General features: G+C 40.5%; 1 protein-coding gene across 4 annotated transcripts in view; it reads right to left on the minus strand.

Annotated features, from left to right (window-relative positions):
• The window catches only part of PITPNM3 (PITPNM family member 3), a 93,514-nt gene that overhangs the window by 45,340 nt on the left and 21,081 nt on the right, over positions 1–27,093 (minus strand). For 3 of the 4 annotated variants that reach the window (XM_051635577.1, XM_051635576.1, XM_051635574.1), the window contains 3 exons: positions 23,232–23,327; positions 14,329–14,436; positions 3,387–3,434 (listed from right to left, as the gene is read on the minus strand). In XM_051635577.1, the coding sequence (XP_051491537.1) occupies positions 3,387–3,434; positions 14,329–14,436; positions 23,232–23,292 (217 nt within the window). In that variant the 5' untranslated portion in view covers positions 23,293–23,327. The remainder of the gene's footprint in view (positions 1–3,386; positions 3,435–14,328; positions 14,437–23,231; positions 23,328–27,093) is intronic. The other variant, XM_051635575.1, reaches the window with a different exon arrangement.

A 27,093-nucleotide genomic window follows, 5' to 3' on the forward strand; every position in this document is an offset into this window, starting at 1 on the left:
CCAGGTGTCTCATATAGCAGCCCATGGTCAAAAAAACCAAAGCCCTGCCTTTGGCACCAGTCTCGTAGCCATTCATTGATAAGTAAACTCTTCCTGTTTATCTCTCCACCTCTTCCTGCAGGAGGTATGGAGGCAAACACGACTTGCGCTCCAGACCCCCTAACTAGCCGTCCCAGGGCCCTGAAGTCTCTCTTCATTGCCCTTACATTTCTTGTAATAATTTCGTCACTACCAACCTGAAAAATCAGCAGTGGGTAGTAATCAGAGGGATTTACAATACTAGAGAGTTTCCTTTTAACATCTCTAATCCGAGCCCCAGGGAGGCAGCAGACCTCCCTGTGGGATGGGTCTGCTCGACAGATGGGCCCTTCTGTTCCCCTCAGGAGAGAGTCACCCACCACAACTACCCTCCTTTCCTTCTTAGTTGAAGAAGTCCTGAGGCGTGGAGCTGAGCGACAAGTCCTAGGTGGTTCACTAGACAAATCTGTCACTCCAGCTTCATTTTCCTCTCCCTGAAGTTCCAAGGCCTCATACCTATTCTTCAGGGGCAATTCGGAGGGTGGAGGGGGTTGGGAGGGTTTTTTCTTGCCTCTCTGAGGACGGACCTCCCTCCATTCCTCCATGTCCCTAAAGTTCTCTCCTTCTGTCTGAGAACAGGAGGGGAGGGGATCCGTCACTTCTTCTAGCACCTCTTCCTTCTGCCCTTGCCTCAGGGTTTGGCTCCACCAATCTATTTCGCTCTCACATTCTCTGATGATTCTAAGTCTTTCAACCTCCTCCGTCAGTCTAACCACCTGCCTGAGGAGATCATCGATTTGCTCGCACCGCACACACGCGGTGCCACTGGCTCCCTCCGGCACCAGTGCCAGGCTCAGGCACTCGCTGCAGCCAGAGACCTGCACGGCTGCGTGCCTGCTCAGAACCTCCATCTAAGTTCCCATATCCTTTTTCAATACGGTTTTAGGGCGTGTTGTCACCGTGCTAGAGAAAGCTACCGGTGTTCTCTGCTCCTGCCCGCCCTCGCTCTCCGCGCGCTCGCGCTCCCGCCCTCGCGCCTCTCCCTGCTCCTGCCGCGCGCTCTGAGGAGCTGCCGAGACGGCCGCTGTTAAACCTGCCGCTGTTAAACCTGCCGCTGTTAAACCTGCCGCTGTTAAACCTGCCGCTGTTAAACCTGCCGCTGTTAAACCTGCCGCTGTTAAACCTGCCGCTGTTAAACCTGCCGCCGTTCTCAGCCACGGCCCCGCCACCTCAGCCTTCCTGTTCCTCTCAGGATTCCCGCTCAGACTCAGGTCTCCTCGCTCTGCTCCGGCTTCGCCGTCTCCGGGAAGCCCGGCCCCTTCTCTAACCCTCAGGAATTAAAGGAGCAGCTCTCAGCGCTGCCGCCTGCTCACCTTAGAGTGAACCACAATCTTTTTCTTCAAACAGGAAACCCAGGACTCCTCAATAGACACTCACAAACCTCTTCCATAATCTATACAGTGCAATGCACTAGACAAAATACTTCCTAAGATTACTTGCGTGCTGCAGCTCTTAGCAATATGCGGTAGCAAAATAAAGTGAAGGAGGTGAGTAGAAACAGGAACAGACACCTGTTGCTGAACTAGAAGGAAAACAGCTCGCAGTCCTAAATTAAATGCAACCATGTTACAGAAATAATACTACTCTTGTCTAGCAGTCAATATTCAGGAACAGTGACTAACATCTGAGTCAAGTTATTTAATGACTAGGGAAGAGATTTACCAAGTATTTCTAGAGATAGGAACATACACTGCTACTGCAGATACCAATGAGCCAGTGTCTTTAGCAGGGATTGCTTTGGACTTAATTTTCCCCTGGAATTGGTACACATAATATATGCTGCACACGCTCATCAGTAACTTACAGAGACCTCAAGCAAGCTTTGTGTCTATAGCCTTGCCTGAAATAACTCATTGTCCCAACAGTCTCTTCATGTACATCAGACCTGAAGATCAGCCATCAACATGAGAGGAGAGCCAGGTGAAAGTACAAGCTCAGACAGTGATTCAATACCCCGAGTCATTAAAAGCATCAGTTCCACCCATGACAAAAAAATAAGTAAACAAGCACCCTGAATCTAGGAGAAGATAATTCACATGATCATTCCCAAACTTCTGAGAACTCGAGGTGCAGTCCAAACCTGTACGAAGAATCAAGCCACATCCTCTTCTTTTTCCACACCATTTCAAACATCCCTAATGTTTTGCAATGTTAATTACGGAGGAAATGAGAACAAAAAACGAGAACTTTCTTAGGTACAAAACATAAGGTGGTGATTGTCCCCCCAGAAACCTGTTATTTCCACTACTGCACTCCCTTGAAAAATTGCACTGTTTCTTGCCATCTGCTCTGCTATTACTAGCCGCTAATAATGACAAATCTGTCTTGAGAAATATGTTCACATGAAGGCTGTAACATATGCTTTCTATTAACAAATGATAAAGAATATTGTAATACACTGCAGATGCAGTTTCACAATCTGCACTGTTTAGAGGAAAATAATGGCACGCATCACTGAGCCCAATCCTGTTCTGGAAGCCACAATGTGAGATAGTGCCTGTGTTAACTTCTGTTCTGTTTCTTCACACATGGATCTTTTATATGACTCCTGTGAAGCACTGGAGTAAAAGCCACACACAGGGTTCAGGCTCCAAGTGGTCCTCAGCTCTGGTTCACAGACCAGCCCTGACGAGCTGGGCAAAGCATGATTTCCAAAGGGCTGGCACAGAGTGACAACATGGGCTTATGAACATAGCTGCAGAAACAGCAAACTGACATTTCACTGTAAACTCAATGAGAGCAACTAACAATTGCTCCCAGAAAGGACTGAGGAAAAAAATACCCTCATTACCACCACTCATTGCTGTAAGCCAGTTTGCTCTCTTAGCGAGCAAAGAAAAAGCACAGAAAGATCAACAGCACAGTGACATGGGAATACACTCCTCAAACTGAGGCACCAGAAGCCAAGGAACCCTAGCAACGCCAGGTATGGCACTACTTTCACTCCTACAGTATTCAGACTTCAACAGCAACACCTCTTGCCCCTCCTCAAGCAGAGAGGGTAGAAGGAAGTCCAAAGCACAAAGCATTCACCCTCCAATGCTCCCCTTCTGCCACTCTAGCCAATGCTATAAGGCACTATCTAATGCACCAAATAACGCTCCAGACAGTTTATTGGTACATTTCCATAATCCGCATTCAAAATAGATACAAAACTCAAAAGAATCCTGGTCTGCCAATCCACACACCTCTCTTTTCTCGATATAACCTAACACCAGACCTGTGCTGGCTAACACTTCCATTCTACTATTATCTCCAGCTGTTGAACAGCCTTGGTTCAAAGAAAAATGAGAGGAACTTCAACTCACGTTGTTTTTCCTGCAGAAAGTCAGATGAGCTAAATGCAGACTCTTCACCTGCAAAAGGAAAAACCCACGATATGTAACAGGATTGCTTTACATTAACATCAAGCTCTTTACTTCTTCTACCATACTGCAATAAATATTTTGCAATTGACCACTATCCTGATTTCCAAAACTTTTATTGGCTTCAAGAATAGCTCAGCATAATCTAATCTGCTCCTCAAAATGCTTAATCTAGAAGCCAGATTTTACTCTACGTTTCAAGAAAGACATCATAAGCAATGAAACTGTAGCTGAAAATCTTCTTGACTACCTGTAGCATTAACCACTGAATCTCTAAATAACTAAAAATTAATATAACTTACAGAGCAACACAAAACAGATTCCCATTCCATTTTAATTAGCAATGGTTTTTAAGAAAGTCTCTGTTCTTCGACTCCCTCCCACAGTCCACCTGTCCAAGGAAAGCTGCAAGCAGAAAAGGATTTTCTCAGATCTAAACAAAAAAAACCTAAAATACAGAATCACAAGGAAATGGCAGTAGAAGGGCCTTTAATTTAATTTGTGCAAATAGATAAAGGCCTTCTACAGCACTCAGGCCATTTTTACCATGGAGGGTAAACAACTTTGTCACCATTCCACCACTACAGAAATGAAAGCCCAATGGTACCAACACACAGCTACTGTCAGACCTGGGATGGGAACACAGATCTCTCAGTCTCTTCTCTAGCTTCCTTCTTCAAAGGCCTAGGCAAAACTAACTCATTTTCCTGAAGCCTACCTACCATCTGAGTATATTCAAATAAGCAAGAGGGACTGCACTCTATCACACCTGACAAGTCTAAACGCCCCCTAAATAACATTATGTTTCTCCTCACATAGTCATCCCTCAAGAGCTTCAAGGAATATGAACCTAAAATAAAGTGCACACCAGCCATATTTTAAATTATGCTTCTGAAGACATTTACCCTTATACAATAGGAAAAACTTGGGGGAAAAAAACTTGATGGGAAAATGTCATGCCTGATTAACCACTTAAGAGCATTCTTCATCTGTGTAACTATGGTCCTTGAAAACTAGACTACTGGATCAGTAAGATCTTAGTCCTACATTTAGAGACTTCCTTAAGACAGCTTAGTTTATGAACAGTCTCACCAAATTAAAATAATTTTATCAAAAGAAATCACACTAGTGAAATTAAGGCAGCAGGAACTCAATGGTCTTGAAGGAGCGATTACTACACTTGTCAGATAGGTCCAGATATTTTCATCACACAGTAACTTGCACAGAATCTGCAAAAAAACCACAACCACCCACTTTTCAGGCCTGCAATCAAGAGACAACCTGCACTTACTCTAGTTGCACACTATCACCTACTGCAATGCTACAAAACGTTTTTTTGGGCAGTGTTGATGTTGAAACCATAATAGCATCCACCTTACTTTCCCACAAAGGATGGGTAACATCAGTAGAAATAAACTTTCTCTTCACTAGAGAAAGCAGCTGCAGGGAAAAACAAGATTCACAAAGTTATCTTTAGCATTACGCACTGGTACAAAGTCTATAAACATATATGTATATTTGCAGATCTGTGCTACTGAGATGTCAGAGGGCAGTTGCTACAATTCTTGTCTCTTGTTTTGCTCTCCCCCGTGTCAGAGAATGGCACAGCAGAACAGCTACGTGCCTCAGCACTACTGAGCTATCACAGGGATCCTTCTTTGTCTTCTTCCCCAGGCATCCAGTCTTGAACACTGACCACTGGAGTGCCAGTAGGCTTTATGGTATGCATTACTTTCTCTGTTCCAAACATCTTCATTGACTTAACAACATAACCATACCGCTGGAACAATGTTCCTGCTCCACTTTAGAACTTGACTTCTGCTCCAGCAAGAATAATGTGAAATTTAATTTCTGAATAGAAAAATCTGGTTTGTTGATTTTTTTTTTTTTTTTATGTCATTATCACTACATAGAACACTGGTGTCACACTTGGGTAAGTAGGGGAGAGGAAAAAAGGTAATATACCTACAGATGGCATAACCCTCTGGATGGGAATGGCAGCCAGGGAAACTCCAGGCCCAATGCAAGAACACATGCTGATTTTAGCCTGTGGACTGGATCTCAATTCAGGTTGAAAAAAAGAAAAATGAAATTGTGGAGGGACCACAAGGAAAGCAATACTCTCTGTAGCAGCTTGGCTCTCAGCTAAAAATATTTTAGCGGCTAGTTTTAGCTTCCTCCATTTTGCATACACTTGCTGACGTGTATTCTGGAGCACACAGCATCACAAAAATAAATTACAGCAGTTGAGGAACACTGGTAACATGCCCTAGTATAAACTGCTACCATGGCTGATTTGCAGAAATCCAATTCACTGCTTCTCTCTAAAACTGGATGCTAGAAGTAAATCTGTTCTTTACATGAACCATCTGATCCATCTGATGCATTTTGGAAAACTGTTGACTATTCTAGTTTACATCCTTCCCTTCCACTGTTCACTCCACTAAGGCAAATTTTCCATTTGTCATTCTTCACATTATTAGGCAGTGGCAGATGCTATTGCAATAAATGTAATAGCAGCACAAACGCTACAGTCAGCTATGTACAAACACCCTTTAATTTGATGACTCTAGGAGGACATGACAAGGAGGGGGAGATCACATGCTGCTGGGGGGAAGGAAGAGAGCAGCTTGTTTACACAGAACATGCACTGTGGACAAAATTAGGCAAGGCAGCCTTCAGAGGAGAGAGACATGGAAGTACAAGGTAAGAATCACTATACTGAAAGCAGAGTCACAAGGCTGTAGAGATTTTTCCATTATATTGAGTACTTTGACCATTGCATAAATGTTGGAGAACCTCTGAGATGCATCGCAGATGTAGCAAAGGAGAGTGAATCAGTGGGCCAATGAAAAATGAGACCAGATGAAGAGACCACAGAAAGGATCTTTGTTTGCACCCAATCTTGCACAGAAACAACGGTTTCCTGTAGGAGTTTACTGGATCCAACTCAACATTGCTCATAATTTCCAACACTATGAGTTAGTAACTACATCACAACTGACAAGTGTCTTAATAAAGTGTCTAAGTTATTCAATGCAAAAAATGAACCATTCCCATTTAAGTGGAAAATGGTAATTAACAGTCAAGTTGGCATACATGCAAACTTTCTCTTTATTCTCTTGACCTAATAATAAAATCTAACTTTTTTTAAAAAGCATTAGAAATGCAAAATTCTACAAAACAATCAAGACCTACATATAATTAAGCTGAAAACAAATTAGTTGATTCCATTTCTACAAGTTTTATACACAGGAAAGAATGAAGGGAGAACAATATATATACAATATCCATTGTTATACATGGAAATTATACAAATTATATACGGAAAGAAAACAAGAGAGAAAAAAACCCACTTCAATCCAGCCCGAAAAAAAGTTGACCTTAAAAAAATCAAATTAACAGCTGCCTTCCTGCCATACTTTGCAGTTAACTCAGGGCTGACTGCTAGCACCTTGCCCATTCTCCTTGTCAAAGGTGTATTTAACCACTGCACAGGGAGATTCAGGCTCTGCTTTACTACTAACTAACTTCTGTAAGTACATATTTAAACACTCTACAAGCTTCATTGAGTTAAACTGAGATTAATCTTTTTTTAATGTGAAACAATAGATGGTTTCCAGAATGCCCAATAAAATTTATGGGAGGTCAACGCAATTTGAAAAGATAGCCCTTGTGAACAGTCCTTTCAAAACAAAACCAAACTTTCTGCAAACAGAATAAGAATCACTGTAATCTACTCAAATCTTTATAGCAGCCTTGTGCACACAAGACAACAGAAAAGATGAATTCTATTAGTGCAACAAAAGCTATTGTGAATCCTAGGGCTTTAGAATTGCAACAGCAACACCAAACACAAAGGTGTCCAGTGTGCTATTGTGGAAGTAGCCAGTGACTGACCATGCCCTTCCATGCAGTCAGCCTCTGTTAAAAGCTGCGAGGACAGATTCTGCTTTCCATGTTACTCCTATAAGTCCTGTTTCTTCAGAAGGGTAACTCTTTACAGTACTCTCTGCAAAGGTGCTGCAATTGAGATGATTGCTGCACATTTTCCGGAAGCATAAATGCTTGTTTCCTGGAAAACAAGCCTGTTTTCTGGAAGCAAAATACTTGTTTCAAATTAGTGTGAAATACAAGAGTAACTGGATGACACAGTCATACGGTTTAGTTCTAGGTAGTCCTCCAAGGCGCAGGAAGTTAAACCTGATAATCTTTATGGGTCCCTTCCAACGTGAAATATTCAATTATTCTATAAAATATCTTACTCCACAGATATATATTAATCTTAAAACCATTATTCAGGTCTTCCAGTTCTGTTCAGTGCCTTGTGGACATTATGAAGCAGAGCAAAGATAGCAGTTAAGGGAATCATCAGGAAGTTGCCCCTGTCATCTCCTACAAATGTGCTGCTTCACATATAGAACAGGCCTTTTTTTTCCCCTTTATGCTAGATGCAAAAAGATGAGATACAAAAGATATTATAATAGAGTTAAAAAAACCAACAAAACAACCTCCACACACACACACACACACAAAAAACAAGTACAGTAAATACATCACTGAGTGTTAACATCCAGGTAATGTTTTTTTAAAGACTGGTTACAAAGAATAGTTGGAGAGGGTGGGAACACTGTGAATTCAACAGAATTTTATGGTTGTCTATTCAAAAGCCACAGTCTTTGGAGAACAATTCTTCATAAGTTTTAAGGTGAGAAGCACAAAATTTGCCAGTAGGAATTGCACAGCTCAGTCCTAGGTGGTGCATAAAGGGCAGGAATTGCAGCTTTTCATACATAGACATAATAAAATTTGCCCAACAGTAGCACTTCCCAGCTTCAAATCATAGCCTTATAATGGGCTGGATGTGAAGAATAAAACTTAATCTAAATCAACAATTCAAATGAGTCCCAGAAAGAGAAAAATGTCACTGTCAGCACTATTTTCCAGATAGACAATCAATATGCTAAAAGATGAAAAGATCTGAGTAACCTTGTCATGCGTAACAGGACCAAGAAAGGCCTTTCACTCACTTGTTATGAAAACTTCCAGTTGTAAAAGCTGATTATATCCACCTATTTTTTGCTGATGACCAGTAAAGCAATCCAACAGTCTGTGTGTGTGGTATATGAAGCACAGGAAATGTGAATTTCACAGGCATTTTACAGCCAGTTATGTTTTAAACAACTACAAATGAAATTGCATTTTGTCAGTTCCCTACCTGAGAATTCATCCTCATTTGAAGCATTTTAATTTGATTAGCTGCATTTGTAGAGTAAAATACTAGCATACTGCTGACAAAACTGACTAATGGCTCTTAAAATTTAATTAGGGTGTATTAAATCAATAGTCATCCTTTGTGGCAAGCTGCATTACAGAAATTATATTGTTACTTGTTTGCAGGCTTGCTTGTTTACTTTATGTTCTACAAAAACACCACTAATGCCAGGCTCTTTTATTTATTTTTTTTTTTTTAAAAGATCTTCATATTGCAGAAATAATGTCGCAAGCCCAGGGTATGCAGCAGATTTTTTAATGTCTTCTTGCAGGCTTGAGAAGCAGTTGACAATTCCCATCCTACCAACTTAAAGATGCTGTGATTAGGGAAAATAAAGATGACTGCTGTAAGCTTGTTGAACAAATTAAGCTTCAAAACAAAGAAATAGTCAAGGTTCATCAGGATTTTGCCTGTTTCACTTCTTTATTTGTGTGCTTTTGTAGGGTTTTTTAATGTTCACATTGTGGAAAATGCAAATGTACTAACACCAAAATTATCCACAGAAATGTGACTTCTTCCCCAGGAAGGTTTCAAAAAAGACCAACTCACTGCAAAACACCCAACAGACCAGTGTTCATGGGACTCTTCTAAGAGAAGAAGCCGAAGTTCAGGCCCCTGCTACAAATCTGGTAGAACTGGAATTTAAATCGTTTTACAGAAAAATTAAGTAATTGTACCGGGTCTATGTAGCTAGGTGTTGGTAGTGGGGGGCTACAGGGGTGGCTTCTGTGAGAAGACAAAAGGAGCTGCCCCAACGTCCAACAGAGCCAGCTTGAAGACAGACCCACCACTGCCCAAAGCTGAGTCCATCATCAATGCTGGTAGTGTGCAGAGTGGCACAAAGCACTGTGTAACAGCTGTGAGAGAGAAAGTGAGAAAATGCAAGACAAACAACTTTGCAGACACCAAAGTCATCATAGAATCATAAACCAGTTTGAATTGGAAGGTACCTTAAAGATACTCTAGTTCCAACCCCCCTGCATTGGAAGAGACATCTCCCACTAGATGGTAATTGGTAAGTAATCTCCATTGCCTATCTCAATTCTTGAACTTTTAGTCATATTTTCTCCCCCTGTTCCACTGAGATGGGGGAGTGATAGAGTGGCTCAGTGGGACTGAAAAAATTTGTCTTTAAGATATAAATGTACTTTTAATAGGAAAGGGTGGAGAGATGAATCAAGAGAGAACAGTGGTTATGTCAGAATCCAGGATCTGAAACAAAATCCTCTTCAACCAGCTGAGGACAATAGAGGCTATTATCACCCATCGCTTTGGAACAGTTCTGCTTCTCACAATGGACCAACTGTCCCTGTAGAGCTTCCTTTTATATGGTGTACTATGCCAGTCTTGGAAACTCTTGTTTGATTACTCTGGATAACAGCCTGATTGACTTCTGTCTTCAGTGGGCCATACAACCACTTAAAACATTCATCAACAAAACACTGTGTGACTACAATCTTCTAATTCTCTTGTGGTCTTGTCATGAGGTGGCAGTCTTGCTAGATACCAAGATCTTCTGCACTTTGTACATGCAAAAAAAGTGACTGAGATGAAAAAGGTCCTACAAATCATTCAAAAGGTAAGACTTACTTGAAAGGAGGTTGCTATTCTCTTAGGTGTACCCTTGCACCAGAATCTTCTCTAATATGATCGTCTTACCCTAAGGAGATGCACTGTTCACAATGAACTCATATTCCCATATTCCAGCCTCTGGGAGCAGCTCCAATTGTTATTCTATGTTACCAAGACATCTTAGTCTTAAATACCACCACACATGCCAATCAATCAACGCAAGTTGTGAGTGTACACAAACATATACCCTCAGAGTTGGGGGTGAAATAAGGTTAAAAAAATCCCACATTTTCAAAAGTGACCTCAATCACATGTATGTCTCAGTATGTTTAAGTATGAGCTGCATGGAAGACTACAGAGTGTCAGAAGAGAGAGAAGAATTAAGAAACCTTGGCTACTGAACTCCTGCCTAGGACACAAAACTGCTCTGCATCAAGTGTCGGCACATTAATTTCAATTAAGTTGGACCAACTTTTAAAAAAAGGAGCTTCAGGTACCTGAACAACAATGAAACTAATAAAACAGAAGGTAACAGGTGATTAAAACCACTGCACTTAACACAAGAACTGCTTAAAAACACACACATGCAAAACTGGTTTTCTCAAGAGGTAAATATTAGTCATTCTAATTTTCAGCAAATTTTCAGTTAGACTATTTTAAAAGGAAACAGAGCACTCACTACACTCTTGCTAGTGAAAAAAACAGTATTTTGTGAGGTATGCCAAGCACTGACTCTATAGTATGAAACCAAGGGTCTAACTAATAACAGGTAAGCCAGTATTCAGTTATTATCTATTTTTCTCTTATTGCAATTAATTACAAATAATTTCTGCTAGGATCATACATGTTCCATCAAAAAAGGAGCCAAATGTCATGTTTTGTCTTACATGCAATAATAAATATCACAGCCACTTTACTGGGACTCCATGCAGTAACCAAGCATGGAATTTGGTTCTTTCATTGAGTAGCTAGGGCTGTCTCTGAAAGAGAAATGTGCAGAACAGTACTGTTGTAATCAGGGCCTTATTTTCAAACACAACCTATGCATCTTTTTCCCTATTTCAACAACTACATTTATCAAAGCAGATTTACCTCCATAAACAAGACGATAGTTTAGACTCCACAGACCCTAAAGTCCATCAGGTCTTTGCTGGAGCATCCAGCTAAGAGCTAGTCAGTGTAAAAAAACATTCATTATTTGGGACTGGATATGGAGAGAGGAGGAGGGAAGCATAAAAGCTGGCAATGAGAAATGCTTCTTCACTTGCTTCTTAGAGGTCACAAAACTACTTCAGATGGTTATAACTGTTGGCACTCATACAGCTAAAATTTTAACTGATGTTTTAGATGCTCAGTTCTCTGTATCACTTGGCCAGACCCTAGACCCGGCTAAACCCTTTAAGGAAGCATTAAAGTAATTTTCCTCAGAGTCTACAGCAAATGTGCATAAGCAGACACTTCAACACATCTCCAATAAATTCTTTATGAACCAGAAGAGCAATAAAATCTGACTGCTTCCCAAATGAGCTCTTAATCACCATCCACCCTATCTCATCTACTAAAGCTGAACAACAACAACACCTTTTTCTCACCGCAGTTCAATGAAATCAAAGGTGCTTCATGTTCATGGATATGTGATGCTGGACAGCTGGCAAAGCCCAGATACACTGGCATTGAACTGCATTGCCCATTCCTTGACAGCTGCATATTTCTTCTACTCTTTAGAAAAATAAGATGGATTGAAGGCGGTGGAGGGTGAAGGAGGTGACAAAATGAAGGGCAAAGAGCAGTAAAGTCTGATCTCTGCATATGGAGACTGAATCACAGCAGGTCTGCCCATCTCCAACTGCAATGGCAAGAGCTTATTGTCTCCCTATGGAGCTCTGTGGTTCTCCATCCACTTCAGATGTTGCCAGATTCCCTTGTATTTTAATTTGAGTGTGAGAGAAAAGAAAAGAGAAATGGTATGTTAAATTCTTGTAGCACTTTCCAGTTCTCAAGTCCGCATTCAAGGAAGGTCAAATACAACATGTTAGAGTCAGGCAATGGATGGAGAGAAGACAACCCTACTATTCATGTGACCTTATTTTAAGTCTTATGCAGGTCTGGACTCAAACAAACATAGATTGATCTCGCAGACAATGTCTGCTCCAGCTAAGGCATTTTTTCCCCAGGATTGTGGTGGTGCTAGGTCATAGGCTGGATTTGATGATCTTTAAGGTCTTTTTCAGCCTTGGTGATTCTGTGATTTCACCCCTTGAAATGCCGACACAGGTTTAAATTTCCATGTCAACTACTGGCTTGGATTGAATGACATCTTTTTTCTGTAAAAGTATTTGCCTGGTTTGCTAGTTGTATAGTAACCTCATTTCCCACTTAAAGAAACTCAAGTAAAGAAATAGAAAGCATATATTTAATTCAGAATATACAAATAGTCTTTGCTGTATCTGCAGACTTCTTCACCTCACTTTCACTGCACTGTGTCAAGAGTACAAAAACAAACCAACAACTTCAACCTTACAGATTTTAACAATATATACCTAAAGTAAGGATACAAACTCAATATGGTTGGAGGAAATGCAAAGCACTGTAACCCAACAGGCTGAATTTGTTCCTAGTGCTGAGTACATTAAGTTTTCCGTAATGCGGTGGACAGATACTTTGCACCAGGAGTGAATTTAAATGCATGACTATGACATATGCAAATGTTTTTGTTCCACAACAGGGAGAGCATCTGCATCAATATAATTTATCCAGCTATATGGGTTTTTAATTCAGCTTGATTGCCCTTTGTGTTATTTTCTGTAATGAAAACAATAAATTTAAATGCTGCTGGCAGTTTTTCCCCAAAGACTTATTTCTACATCTGATAAGAAAGGTTGTGCTGGTCAAGTGCTCTCAGTCATACTTACCAAGAATTACTGATCAAATTAAATTATATACCTGCCATTTATAAAGTTCCTAAGTTCCTTGTCTGTCCCACACTGGAACAGTAGCATTACTTAAGTAGAATCCAGTGGGTCTCCAGCTCTGCTCAGAGCATACTGCATCTTCTCATACAAGTTAACTTGTTGAAAGAGCCCATAATTATGTGCTTTATTAATCAATGTATTAAACCATGAAAAAGAACCAAAGCTGTGCCCTCTGCACAGGCACCTTACAAAAGCACTGGCCCTAGAGACCAACTGAATTATAACATAGCTCTCTGGAACCAAAGCCTATGAACTCATCATTCTCTGAGAGCTGCAAGTAAATCCAGATTTGGGTGTTGGGGAGAAAGTATCTCTGAAGCTGCAAACCATACTCCTCACATCTTTCCATCGAGTGAGTTAAGTATCCTGGGAAAGAAGCCACGTAGGTCATCTTTCTCTTTCCTACACAATGTTTTTTAAAGAGAGAATCCAGTTTTAAATGAGCTGTAATTTTTTTTACTATAAACAATTGGGCTAAGGCTGAAGTTAGTTTACTGTGGCACAGAAGACAAAACAATCTTCCTTCAAACTTCCTCCTCCTTCCCTCCTTGCCTTTATCATTTGTATCTGATGGTTGCTAATAACAGACTTTTCTAAAATTGCTGAATCAGTAACACTATTCAGTCTTGTTAAGCTATAACAAAAGCACTGTACAATTATCTGCACTAAAAACACTGCAATACAATCTATCAGCATTTAGCAGATAATTCCATTATGATGCAGGTGAGTACACGTAAGGAAAAAATAGTTTTTAAAAATCAACAAGTAGCTTCAATAGGACCCTAAGAGTACAAGGTGGCAGAGGAAAGAAGGAAACGCACATAATTGCCTCACCTATGTAGAAAACTGATTTATTTAGAAAACTGATTTATTTTGCAGTGGTGCATTTCTAACTAGCAGTGTGCATTGCAGCCAGACCTCTACTTTCTTCTACATTACTGAAGCAGTGAAATCACATTCTGAGATAAAAGCTTGAGCTTTTACATAATCTTTGAAAACTATTTGCTTCAGTAGTCAGATTTTCTTGCTAACTTTAAATTAATATGTAAAGCAAGCTAAACATTACCTTGATTTTCTTCCAGCTTCCCAATTGTTTCTATCTGCTCAACGAGGTCGTTTGAGTTCCACTGGCTCATGCCTATGAGGATGGCACTTTTTCCTTCCACCATCTCTTCTGTAGGAGGCAAAAGGAGAATAGAATAAATTGCAGTTATGAACACAAGAAAAAAGACAGAGAAAGAACTAGTAATTTAGAAAGAAACAAACAACCATCATGGTCCCTAGTGGTAATATATAACAGGCTAGCATATATAAGACTCTCCAGGAAAGCTTGCTTACTGATATGCCCTAGAGCATACCTACATGCTTCATACATTGTGTGCAGGAAAACCATGGAAAAGAAGGGACTGCCTCTATTTTTGCTCCTACCTTGAGCAGTCATTTAAAAACATTTGTCCTTTCTGAATAAATTTAATAAAAACATTTCACCCTGGCTGTATAGAGCCTAGAATGGTCTTTGTACCTAAGGTGACTGCAGAGGAAAAAAAAAGAACACAAAATGAATAATCACTGTTCTTTACTTCTTCAGGCGGATTCAGAGAATGGGTCAAATTCTGTACTCTCTTACACCTTTTGTAGAGAGAAGGGCTCTATTATGGGCATAAACACAACACAAGAGTTTGGCCAGAATGGTTCTGGCTAAAATGATCCACATATTTGGGCAAAAAAAGAAACATGAGTTTGTTGGCAACCAAGCCTTGCAGTGGGCTTCTAAGCAATTTAAAAATGTATATTCCTTCATGCTTTCATGTATGTACCTCTCTTATTCAGAGAGATCCTGATACTGGGGAGGAGGAAAGAGGATCTGTATAAAAGCTTCTGAATTACTTTGTAGTCGTATCTCCTACTAAGTCCTATATTTTAGAAACAAACACTCATAAAGGTCATTTGTCAGACTTATCAGGGAAGCTGGATCCAACAAAGCCCCTACTGGACTGGATGCAATCTCAGCTGCTCCCTCAGGCAAAGAAAATCAACCACTTAGAACAGCATTTTGCACAGGTTTGTCACTTTCTCTCACAAAGGCTGATTTATTTGAAATTCTGTAAGAAGGGAGGGAATGAGCCATGGAGCAACTCTGGAGCACCCTGACAGGCTGGCTGAAGGCAGCAAGCCCCGTCTGCATTAACTGTTACCACGAAGTGAAATGAGGGAAGGCAAGACTGGGCCACTGGGCTCCTTGATGTTGAGCAGAGGAGGCAGCTCTTTTGGCCTTCTCCATGCAGCATTTCTCCTGAAATACCTGCTTCATCCAGCAGGAACTGGCAGGATGGCCTTTCAGTGGTATTTTAGACAGATAGCTTTGGGGTGAGGATCTGGCCCAGTACTGGCTTTAGCACTCAGGAATGGTATCAATAGGATGCTAAGTAACTATTTCTTGCAGAAACAGGGCTCAAAAATTGTTTGAACATTTAGATCTAGTTGTTTTCTTACCACTTTCACTTTTCTAACATTCACCAAACCAGGCACTCCAGATGGCCTTACTGAAGTAAAAGAAAACAGTAAAATATTACCTCTCCCTTTCTCTATGGGTTTCACTAGATTAAGTAGTTAGCCAGGGCAGATGAATCACCAGTCAAAACATGTACAGCTGCTCCATTTCAAACACAGGTGCCTGATTCTCTGTTTACAAGGTTGTCAGCCAGTTATTTCTTTGCTTGAGGAACTGAGGTTTGCCCCCAGCTGTTTTTCAGAAAGCAAAAGCAGTTCACTAATGTTATGTTTTAATTGTGCCCACTGCTGTGCCCTCTGCCTCTTACTTCAAGCTGCTCTGAAGTGCAAATTGCACATGGGTAAATGTAGAGTCTGGGATAGCTTCCAAATTCTCCCAGAAAGAAACACAATACTCAACTACAGCTGCATTGTGTAGAAAGTCCTTTTAGCTGCAAAAATATCAAGCATTGATGAGCACTCTGTACAAATAACAGATAACAGGCAAGAAATACAGATAAGAAACATTACAGGAAATGTAAGGGTATCTATGTCTAGGAGGTGAAAGCTGCTGTCTCTCTCCTGGACAGGTTCTCCTCACTCCAGGACAAATTCCTGCAGTTTCTCTGGTGCTATGCTTAATCCACTGATAATGCCAATTACTTTAGTCCACACATATGCTTTCCACTACAAGCTCCCTCATCACCCAGAGAGCTTCTGAGCATAGAAACACCTTCTGCCTCTTTTGCTAGTATCTATGCGTTTATTTTTCAGCCTTTTCTTAAAATTCATGTACTTCAGTGAATGAGGGTTAGCATCCACACACGTTGAGAGGCTTTTTGCTAAGCATAGTAGAATTTTACATCACACTACTGCTGCCGTAGAGCATAAACACACTGAGGAGTGTTTAGACATCCCAAACTTCCACTTTAGTTCTGTAGCAGCATTTCCAAATAATATTCAAGTTGCTCAGCAGAGCATTTTTAAATTAAATGAATGAGACTGCTGGATCTATTTTCAGGAAAAGAAGATACAGTAAATTAAAAACAACTCTTAATTAGCAGAAAGCTACCATAGATTCTCTTATGAATAAGAATTTTGAAAAAGCACACGCAGAGCTGCACTTGAAATACATACCACATATCAATTGGCTTCTATTTTATATGAATACAGTAATACAGAACACTGTGCCATAAGGCTTATTCTAAGAAGGCAAAACTAATGACAAATTTTTTAATGCAGATTAAATAAACTCAGCTGGAGAAAATGAGGCAGCTGTATTCCACATCACCTCTTCAACCTTTAGCAAAGCTGTCAGCAGGCTTTTAACTATAACATCTGCTACAGTTACACAGGCAGGAAGCAAGAAAAAAAGGCCTCACAGTCTAAATCAGAAGCCAAATGCACAGATAAAGAAATAGAGAAGAAGGTATGCTTCTGGATAGGTCAGATTCTCATCAGCTGGACTAGTTTAAACCCAGAAATACTGCTGAAGTCAGAGTTTATTTGAATTTAAAGTACGTCAGAAAATGGATACAGGATTCCCCACTAAAAACAATATTGCCATTTGCCTCTTACCATGAACATGGTATCAACTGTTAACTTTGCTACTTCTGAGAGAGTCCACAAAAAGGCTGAAATCACCTCCCAAATACTTTAATAATAACCATCATCAACAGCTTCCTCTTAAATATCATTCTAATTTCCAGCCACCTGCCAGGAAGGATTTCTTGTAGTTTTCAATCGGAAAAATTAAAACCTAGAAATAAAATTAATAGTTATATGACTCAGAAAACCAGTGCCCTAAAATAGACCACATGTACCCACAACCCATCTGTGTTTTACCCAATTCCTCACAGTACCTCCTATGAAGAGTCCAGTGCCCAAATCGGACCAGACTTCAAGCCAGTCAATCACACTTTTCTGTCATACATCTTTCTGTCAAGAGAAACTGACCCAGAGCTAAAATAATGTAGGAAATATTTCTGTCAGTGCACAGGGCATAGATAAAAGGCTCATTATAAGTATGTAGGTAGAAGCTTAGATATACTGGCTTTGTTTTCAATTCCAAATGTCTGGATTCCCACTTGTGCTCTGCTCTGCCAGCTGCCCCAGCCAGCAGGCCCTGTGCTGAAATCAGAGCTGCAAGTTGCTAGGCTTGTCAATAGGGCATAAACTCCCCAAAAAGGGCAGGACAATAAGGAGAGCAACTTTTTAGCACAAAACCAAGATATCAAGAAAAAAAATTAATCAAGATAACAGGGCCACAACAAGAAGAAAAACCTTAATTTTGTCTTCATACTAGTGGCTGGAGTCTAGGTTATAAAAAACCCCAGAAGAATCTGAATTGTTCATTTCAGAGTGTGAATACAACCTAGTTTGCAGTACATGGACTCAGCGAGAAGAGTTACACAGCAACTGTTAAAACAAAGGTTTATAGCCTGTCTAGGAAGCAATACATTGACCAAGGGGAGGGAAGAGGCATGTGGATAATAAAAACACAGTATTCCCTGCTTCTGCACCACCACATGAAAACAAAACTTACTGAAATGCTTACCAACAACACTCCAACACACCCCCTCCAGGCACACAAACCAAAACACACAACAGTTTCTGTTCTCAATGCACATGCATCTTTTTTCCCATGCTTCTCCATTCATTTTCCAACTTCCACAAAAAACAAACTTCCACAATTTCCACTTCTCTCATTACTACATCCGGCTGCTATTTACATCACCAGAGATCTGTAGCGGTAAACGCGCCTTGTTCTAGTGGCCTGTCTAGCAAAGACTGTCTCGCTGCAATATCAGTACATGCTGCTGCAATGTCTCCTCGTTATCACCTTTTGCTTCATGCCCTCAAGTATCACCTAAAAGGGAGGATAGGGGGGTTTACTATTGTTTACTCACATATTGGAAAATACACATTTGAATACATGACTCTTCCCTCAGCTTTGCTATTAAACCTAATTTTCTAGAAAAAGTCTAGTCCTAGAAACACAATGAAATTACAACAATTCCATATTACGGACCCTGTTCAGAGGAGCAGCCTATAAAAAAGCCTAGAGGCCATTCCCTTCTCAAGAATGCACAAAATAACCTATTCATATCAACACCCTGTAAGCACTTCCAAGTCCTTTCATCATCCACCCAACAGCAGCTGATCCCTGTTCTTCACAGCCTGTGTCAGTAGCCTGGCTTACAGCCCCTTCAGAAGCCCAAAACTGCCTATTTGCTCAATGCAGCATTTACCCAAGTTGTAAATACACATCAAGCAAAACTGCTTACCTACACAGGATACAGTTCTGCTGCCCAAAAAAAAACCAAACAAACCCAACACACTACAAAAACACAAAAAAAACCCCCACAAACAAAAACAAAACAAAAAACCAACACCAAACCACAACAAAAACCAAACCAGCTCACAATGAACAGCACTATATGCTTGCTTTATTGTCTTTACTGTCCACCAGCCCTTTGATGTGAATTCAGCAACAGTTTTCAGTAGCTGAAGCTCTCTTCCAGCCAAGAGGCAAAGTAGCATTAATGGCAAGTTTTCAGACTGTGAAGCATGTAGCACTGGGTAAAGCAGAGCCATTTACCTTAGCAGGGCTCAACTCACATGGGGTAGCAATATCACAGTAACAAAGTGTCAAAGAAAAATTAAAGGCTTAAAACTGGAGACTGGTATTTCATTCTGCTTACCCCTCACTGCCAGGATCCGTGATCCCCTCTATGATACAGAACACATTTCTGCGATGCCCTGAAGGCATTTTCTGCTTCACAGTAACATCTCCCACACAGTTGTCTCTCTTCCAGTAGATTCTACTTCAAAATGTAAGTAAAATGGCAGACAATGGGGGAAGGGGAAAGGGAAGAAGAATCCACCATCCTGGAAGCACTATGACCAAAATTACTTCAGTGATGACAGACTTAAGGAAAATGACCCAGCCATAAACTATGTCACTGGAAACATGGACAGCACAGACCAAATATCTGAGAATCTCAGCTCCTACCTGGTACCTTAATCCAAAAGCAGTCACCTCCCCCAAAATTTCCACTTGATTTTTATTAAGCAATGTCACAGTGCAATCAGCAACATCAAAATTATATCCTAACTCTCTGAGGCAAAAGACACAAGCTCCTGCACCCTGGCTCAGAGGGCGGTAAAGATCCACATTTGCAAATTAGGTGTAGCCAACTCTGACACTTAAGGAAATGGCAAGAAGACTTCTGTGCTGGGGTCAAACACAGCAGTGTAAAGTCAACACGGCATAATCAGGAATCCTTCTGTAGGGCTATAAGAAGGAAGGAATTTAAGAAAGCTCACTAGATTAGACTGTACTGGATTTCTCTGACAGTTCCTCATATTCCACACACATCTCTTCTTGAATGTCATAGCTTTTAAATATACAAGCAAAACTGAAATCAGTCTTTTCCATGCAAATCCATTTGCTGGGGGGAGACCTGATTCCAGCAGTAATGCGACTTCTCCAATTTCTATAACTTCTGCACTCCCAATAGGTGAGAATTTCAGAGGCCCTCGCTCTTCCTTGCTTTAAAAGGTTCTGAGTTAAAACATTTATATAACTCATTTTAAACACAGAAATCAAGGTCTGAGTCTTCTGTCAATTGCACTAATTTGTTTTTTAAGGTTCTTCTGAATTTCTGTCAGCATAAAGTATGAAGGAGAAGGGAGCAACCTGTTTGACAGTACCACAAAGGATTAGTTTTTTTCAGGTTGTTTTTTTTCTTTCCTTTTTGATGAATTAAACACCAGACTGAATTGGTGCACATGTACTCATGTCAGAGAGCTCTCCTGACACACAGCAACTATTGGCTCTGCCTGAATCTCTTCCTACAAACTCTTAAGAAATTTCTCTTTCTTTGTGGATGTGTGTTTGAAAAATGAGAAGGTGCATCTCAAACACTGACTTAAGACATCACATGTTTGATTCTTTCAGTTTTCTTATGGAAAAAGACTTGGAAATCTGTACTAGAAATTATTTCTTCTCAAAATCAGTCCAGATAGGCTGTTTTTCATAAGCTACTTGCCTAGATAGTCTGCAGTGTCTTTTTATAACCATGCTCTAACCCGCATGTCAGTCCCAGAATCCCAGGACACATTTTTCCTAGGAACCACACACTACTCTTACAGCTATGACCTTGTTTCAGTATCACTGTGGATAGAATCCTTCTCTCCTTATATCTCAAAAAAATTGAACACATTTCTCAAAGGCTGTAGAATCTAACCTTTCCAAATAGCACTACAATCTACTATGCTTCAACAACAGTTCTCAGACAAGGTGCAGTAGCCAACCCACAAACAGACCACGCAGCCTCTCCCCAAAAATCTGTTACACATCCACACCAGCCTTGTACCATTCACAATTTACAGCACTCATAATCAAATGTTAAATTCCCATAATAATTAAGCATTTATTTGGGGAAATAAATAAACAGACATAAATCTAAGTGAAAGGATCCTCTGAGTACCAGCTACAGTGTCTGTGTGCCTACCCACTGACAATAAAGATTACACAGGACAAATCAGCTTACCCATATTTCTTTCCTCTCTCTGTGCAGACAGCTGGAACAGCCCTGTGCTAAAAGTCTCTTCCAGATAAGATAGTTGTTTGGTCCAGAACAAGGAGAAAATAATCAACGTTCAGCAATGTATTTATTTACTAAAACATGCACTCATGTGCATGCACACACACAGAGCTTTACAGCTCTTCACTCAGAGCTCTCAAATCCCTCTTCAAACAGAGATGGGCTGTTAAATCCCAGCTCAGAAGTGCAGATCTGAGCTGATTTCAGACTGGGCATGAAATGACATTGTGACATCAGACCACACAGCTGGGCTTTGTCTCACAGTCTACCCATAAATTTTGTTTAAAATTGCCTCTCGTTTATTTATAAGTCACTTATTTCTTTACTCTTCTGTAGATTGCTTCTTGAATCTCAGATACAGAACTCTCCACACCAGCCAAGTAGTTATCACTGTAAGCTTTGTTGTACAAGAACAGGGAAAACAACCTGATATTTGATGCGTATCTCATGATCAACCAAACACAAATAATTTGATGTTCCTTATATATTATTCCAATATCCATCTCCATTTAGAACTGCCTAATTTCAATGGACAGTTGTAGTGTCCAGGGAAAGGCCAGAATTTTGTGCCAAGTTTTCAAATTCCATGCTTATACAGAATGAAAACACAAGAACCTGTCGCCAACCATTCCTGCAACATTTTCACCCACAAATTAAAATATCCTGAAACATTAAATTCACTGCAAGAGAGCAGATATTTAATGCCAAATACTACTTTAAAAACACCAACTGCCATTTGCAATACCACCATGAATCTCCAGACACCAAGTCAACACACAGCAATGAGACTGACACCAATGCAGCCCTAGAAAATAAAATTAATTTGCTCAGAAACAGGCCTCAACCAAGAAGAACAGAATGCTGGAAAGTGAGGGAATTTTCTCTTCCTACCGTAAATATCAACAGACTGAGAAAATTAGTTACAATTTTAGCCATGCAAAAATTTTCACACTTTAGACATCGGCAGAATGTCTGCTCGGTGTGCTATTAATGAAGCAATGAAACTAAAACCAAAAAGCACATCCAAACCCAAGCCAAGTTTCCCATGGGACAATTGAGTTTCCCCACTTTGGATTAGGTTTACTTTAAACTAGAAAAGAAGACAACTATCTGGGGAGAGGGGAATCCATCTTCATTTCATAGAATCACAACATTGTTTGGGTTATAAGAGACCTTTAAAGAACATCTAGTCCAACCACTCCTGCCATAGCTAGGGACATTCTCCTGTAGATAGGTTGCTCAAAGTCATATGGATTGCTCTGTACTTAACTAATCCAGGCTGCTACAAAAGCCAAAGAACGTTCAACAGCTTTATTCCATCGCCCTTCACTTCTGACTTCCAGGTAACATGAGGATATGGGGACAGCTCAGTCTGACCTCAACAGCCTACACTACTAAATCCACAAGCATTCCAGATATTGCTGCTTCTTGAACAAGCAGAGGTCTGAGAAAGTTTTGCCAGAGAACAAAATGTAGGCCACTGGTTTTAAAAGTTGGCCATCAGTAACACAGACAATCATGGCTTCCAACAGGAACTGTAAACAAGAGCATTCCAACTGTAACATCATAAGCTACCTGACCTGTAAACAAGTTGGGCCCAAGACAGTCTATGAAGCTCTGTGCTACGGTATTCCTACTGCTTCTGATGCCAGTTTCAGTTCATGGCAGCTCATGCACCCACCCCAGGACTTCACCCATCTTCTGTAAATTAAGGCCCATTCAAATCCTTGAGAGAAGATCCGAGGGGATTTTTTTTTTCAGATCTCAGCCTGATGGGAACAATGTTGTTAGCTCATCCCCAAAGCAGCTTGATTACTCTCAAAATTGGAGAAAGAATGGGAAAGGGAGGACAAAAAGGTGTACTGACCTCGCGCATCGAAGAATTCATCATCGGAGCTCTCCACAGAGTCTTTGAGGACATTCTGCATGTGCCACTGAGCACCACTTAATCGCCGTGGGCCAGCTGGAAAGACAGAGAGACTCACATTAGCCAAAGGGAATGCTCATCTCTCCTCCAGGATTAGAGAAAAAAAAAATCCAATGAACAGTTCGTGTAGATGGCTCAGGACAATAATTTTGGTCAGCATACCCACTTTCATCTCAACAGTCATACAGTTCTCAGGATAGCACAAAAATTATACCTCTCACTTTCCCCTAAAAAAGTGATTAAAATAAGTTCGTGTTAAAGATAAGTCTGCATACATTTCAGCTAATGGAGTGACTTGAAAAGAGAAATCCTTCCTTATTGAGTGTTGGAATTGAACAGCTTGGTGAATTCAAACTACGTTTTTTCTGAGACACGAAGCAGCATTTCCCCAGGACATGACAGTAGATCCTATTTAAATTCAATTTCACTTCTCAAAGAAGTGCCATCCTATCTGGCTCACAGATTTACAGACAAACTACTAAATTCTAATTCACTGAGCTGTTTTCATTCAGACAGCTTTGTTTTCCTGGAGCCTGGGGCTTTCATTTGAGGACAGGAAAGCAAAACCACATTAGAATAGGTACAGTAACATATATGTAGTCAATGGGACAAAATCTACTTGGAGGTCTGTGACTAGTGGAGTCCCTTGGGGTCGCTACTGGGACCAGTACTATTCAATATTTTCATCAGTGACCTGGATGAGGGAACAGAGTGTACCCTCAGCAAGTTTGCTGATGACACTAAACTGGGAGCAGTGGCTGGCACACCAGAAGGCTGTGCTGCCATTCAGCAAGACCTGGACAGGCTGGAGAGTTGGGTGGGGAGAAACCTGATGAAATTCAACAAGGGCAAGTGTAGAGTCTTGCATCAGGGGAAGAACAACCCCATGGACCAGTACAGGTTGGGGGCTGATCTGCTGGAGAGCAGTGTAGGAGAAAGGGACCTGGGGGTCCTGGTAGACAGGAGGATGACCATGAGCCAGCAATGTGCCCTTGTGGCTAAGAAGGCCAATGGCATCCTGGGGTGCATTAGAAAGGGTGTGGTTAGTAGGTCAAGAGAGGTTCTCCCCCCCCTCTATTCTGCATTGGTGAGGCCGCATCTGGAGTATTGTGTCCAGTTCTGGGCCTCTCAGTTCAGTAACGACAGGAAACTGCTTGAAAGAGTCCAGCGCAGAGCCACAAAGATGATTAAGGGAGTGGAACATCCCCCTTATGAGGAAAGGCTGAGGGAGCTGGGTCTCTTGAGCTTGGAAAAGAGGAGACTGAGGGGTGACCTCATCAATGTTTATAAATACGTTAAGGGTGAGTGTCTGGAGGACGGAGCCAGGCTTTTTTCAGTGATGTCCAGTGATAGGATAAGGGGCAATGGTGCAAACTGGAACATAGGGGGTTCCACGTAAACATCAGAAAAAACTTCTTTACTGTGAGAGTGACAGAGCCCTGGAACAAGCTGCCCAGAGAGGTTGTGGAGTCTCCTTCACTGGAGACATTCAAAACCCACCTGGACGTGTTCCTGTGTGATGTGCTCTGGGTGATCCTGCTCTGTCAGGGGTGTTGGACAGATGATCTTTTGAGGTCCCTTCCAACCCCTAAGGTTCTGTGATTCTGTGATATGTAGTCATGACAGGTTAGATGGTCCCAATGGATTATCATACTCAAACTAATTTGTAATTAGTAAACCAGAAAGGCCTAACTATATGTTAGATACTAGGATCACAATTGGTCCTGTACTTTCTTTTTATGTCAAGCATCCATTGAAAAGAACTGTTGAATTATGCAATCACCTGACACAGTAAGTATGATTCATTGAAGACTCATTCCTCATTATGATTATCATTCATTTGCTGTGATTCATTGGTACAGCAGAGTGACTGCTTAAAGACTTTGTAACAGCTATTATTTTTACTCAATTCCCAGTTCCCTTAAAAATACAGATAAATTTGTACTAATTTTAAGAAAAAGAAAAAAGGAGGATTCTCAACTTGAAAACCAGCATTTTCTTCAGTAATCTTATGGATAATGTTTAAAGCTAACACTTTGTTTTGATTTTCAGTGAAAAAAACACTCCTCGAGTCCATTTTCCATACATAGTGCCTAAGAACTATTATTTTAAACACCCAGATTTCGGTCCCTAGGCAAACAAACTACTACTTCAGCAACGATGTTAGTGCATAAAAAGCCCTGAACATTATTTAAAAGCACCTAAAATCTTAAAGAGCAGCAACACCAGTGTGAAAAAGATACACTCTACCGTTCTGACTTTACCCTTCATTTCTGACCTATGGAAATTCAAAATTGGGTTAATAGCTGCTGCCTTGCAAAACAAGCTCTTAGGCACATGCCTGAGGAGCAAGTATGCCCTTTGCATAGGAGTTAAGAGTTGAAATGCAACTATGGTATATATATATTAAAAAAAAATCAACCAAAGAAAAAACAGATGGAAAAGTCTAAATCAGGATCCTACAGTTCTGAAGACTGTACAAAGACTCACTCAGAAGTACTACTGCTGCTGTTAACAGACCTCAACATAAGTCACAGGCATCTTATGTATATCACAACCTTATGCCTTTCCAAGGAGGAGAAAAGATCACCACAGGCTTCAATTCTAATAGAGCAGTGGGATTAGACTTCACAATCAAAATCCTCATACAAATCTCATCTTTAAACAGTAAACTAAACACATGTATAGATTTACACCTTGCAAATGTAGTGGGAAACAACCACAAGTCCTCTCCATTCTAGTGCTTTTTCCATCTATTACTGTCCTCATAAGACTACAGCAAATACGTGCAGCATTAAACGTGGCTAACAGCACTGTATGTCTTCTGGCATAACTTTGCTGGGGACAATAGTTATCCCAGCAGGGATCTATCTATACAGACGAAGTCAGCGTATCAAATGAGTTGAAGTGTCGTGCTCCAAGCTTAGTAATCATAATGAAGCCATAGCTCTGTATCAGCCTCATGTAAATAACTCTGGCCATTCATTCAGGTGTTTAAACAAGGATTCAGAAATTTGGCTACCGCATCACTTCACAGGAAAATCCCTGGGGCAAACTCAGATCAAAGGAAATAGGTAGACAGCATCAGAGCATATGCAGTGAATCCATATAATTCCACTTTATGTCCTGTTACTCATCATTTTAGCATGTAACAGGACAAGTTTGTTTATTTCCCAGACCAGTAAGAACCCAAGACTCCTTAAAACAAGGGAAAATTGACGTGGAATTACATAATCATTAACTAGTATTAAACACTTATTTAAAGAACTCAAAAAATTTAAAGAACCCAAAAAATTTAAAGAACCCATATATTCATGGCAGGTTTATGTTCACTACATAAGGCTAGACAGACATACCACAGAAACAGAGTAAGTACAGTAAATAATAACATCTCAGCAAAGGTGAGGGGAAATTAGATGAGTATGCGTTAACTGTTTCCATCAAGGTGAAGAGCACAAAAGCTGCAGAGCCCCACTACAGAATCTTTACATTCATTAATTTATTGCCAATCAAGTTTTACCATTTAGCTCACAATACAGAAAGCAATGAAAAAAATAAATCCACCTCCTTTTTTTTTTTTTTTCCCTAGCAGCAGCTTGTTCTACTTTTGTTGTAGAAGAGATGTGTGTTAAACCAGATCAATACTGAGAAAATTGGCAGTGGTGGAGAGAGAGAATATAAACCCAACATGTATATGTGCATGTAAATTAAATTATTGTGTAGACACTCCAATTTGAATGATAAAAATACTCTCTGTCATGATACACAATGTATTCTGATCAGAGGGAATGCAGAGAAGAGA

Source organism: Apus apus, chromosome 18 (genome assembly GCF_020740795.1).
Source record: "Apus apus isolate bApuApu2 chromosome 18, bApuApu2.pri.cur, whole genome shotgun sequence".
Classification (NCBI taxonomy): domain Eukaryota; kingdom Metazoa; phylum Chordata; class Aves; order Apodiformes; family Apodidae; genus Apus; species Apus apus.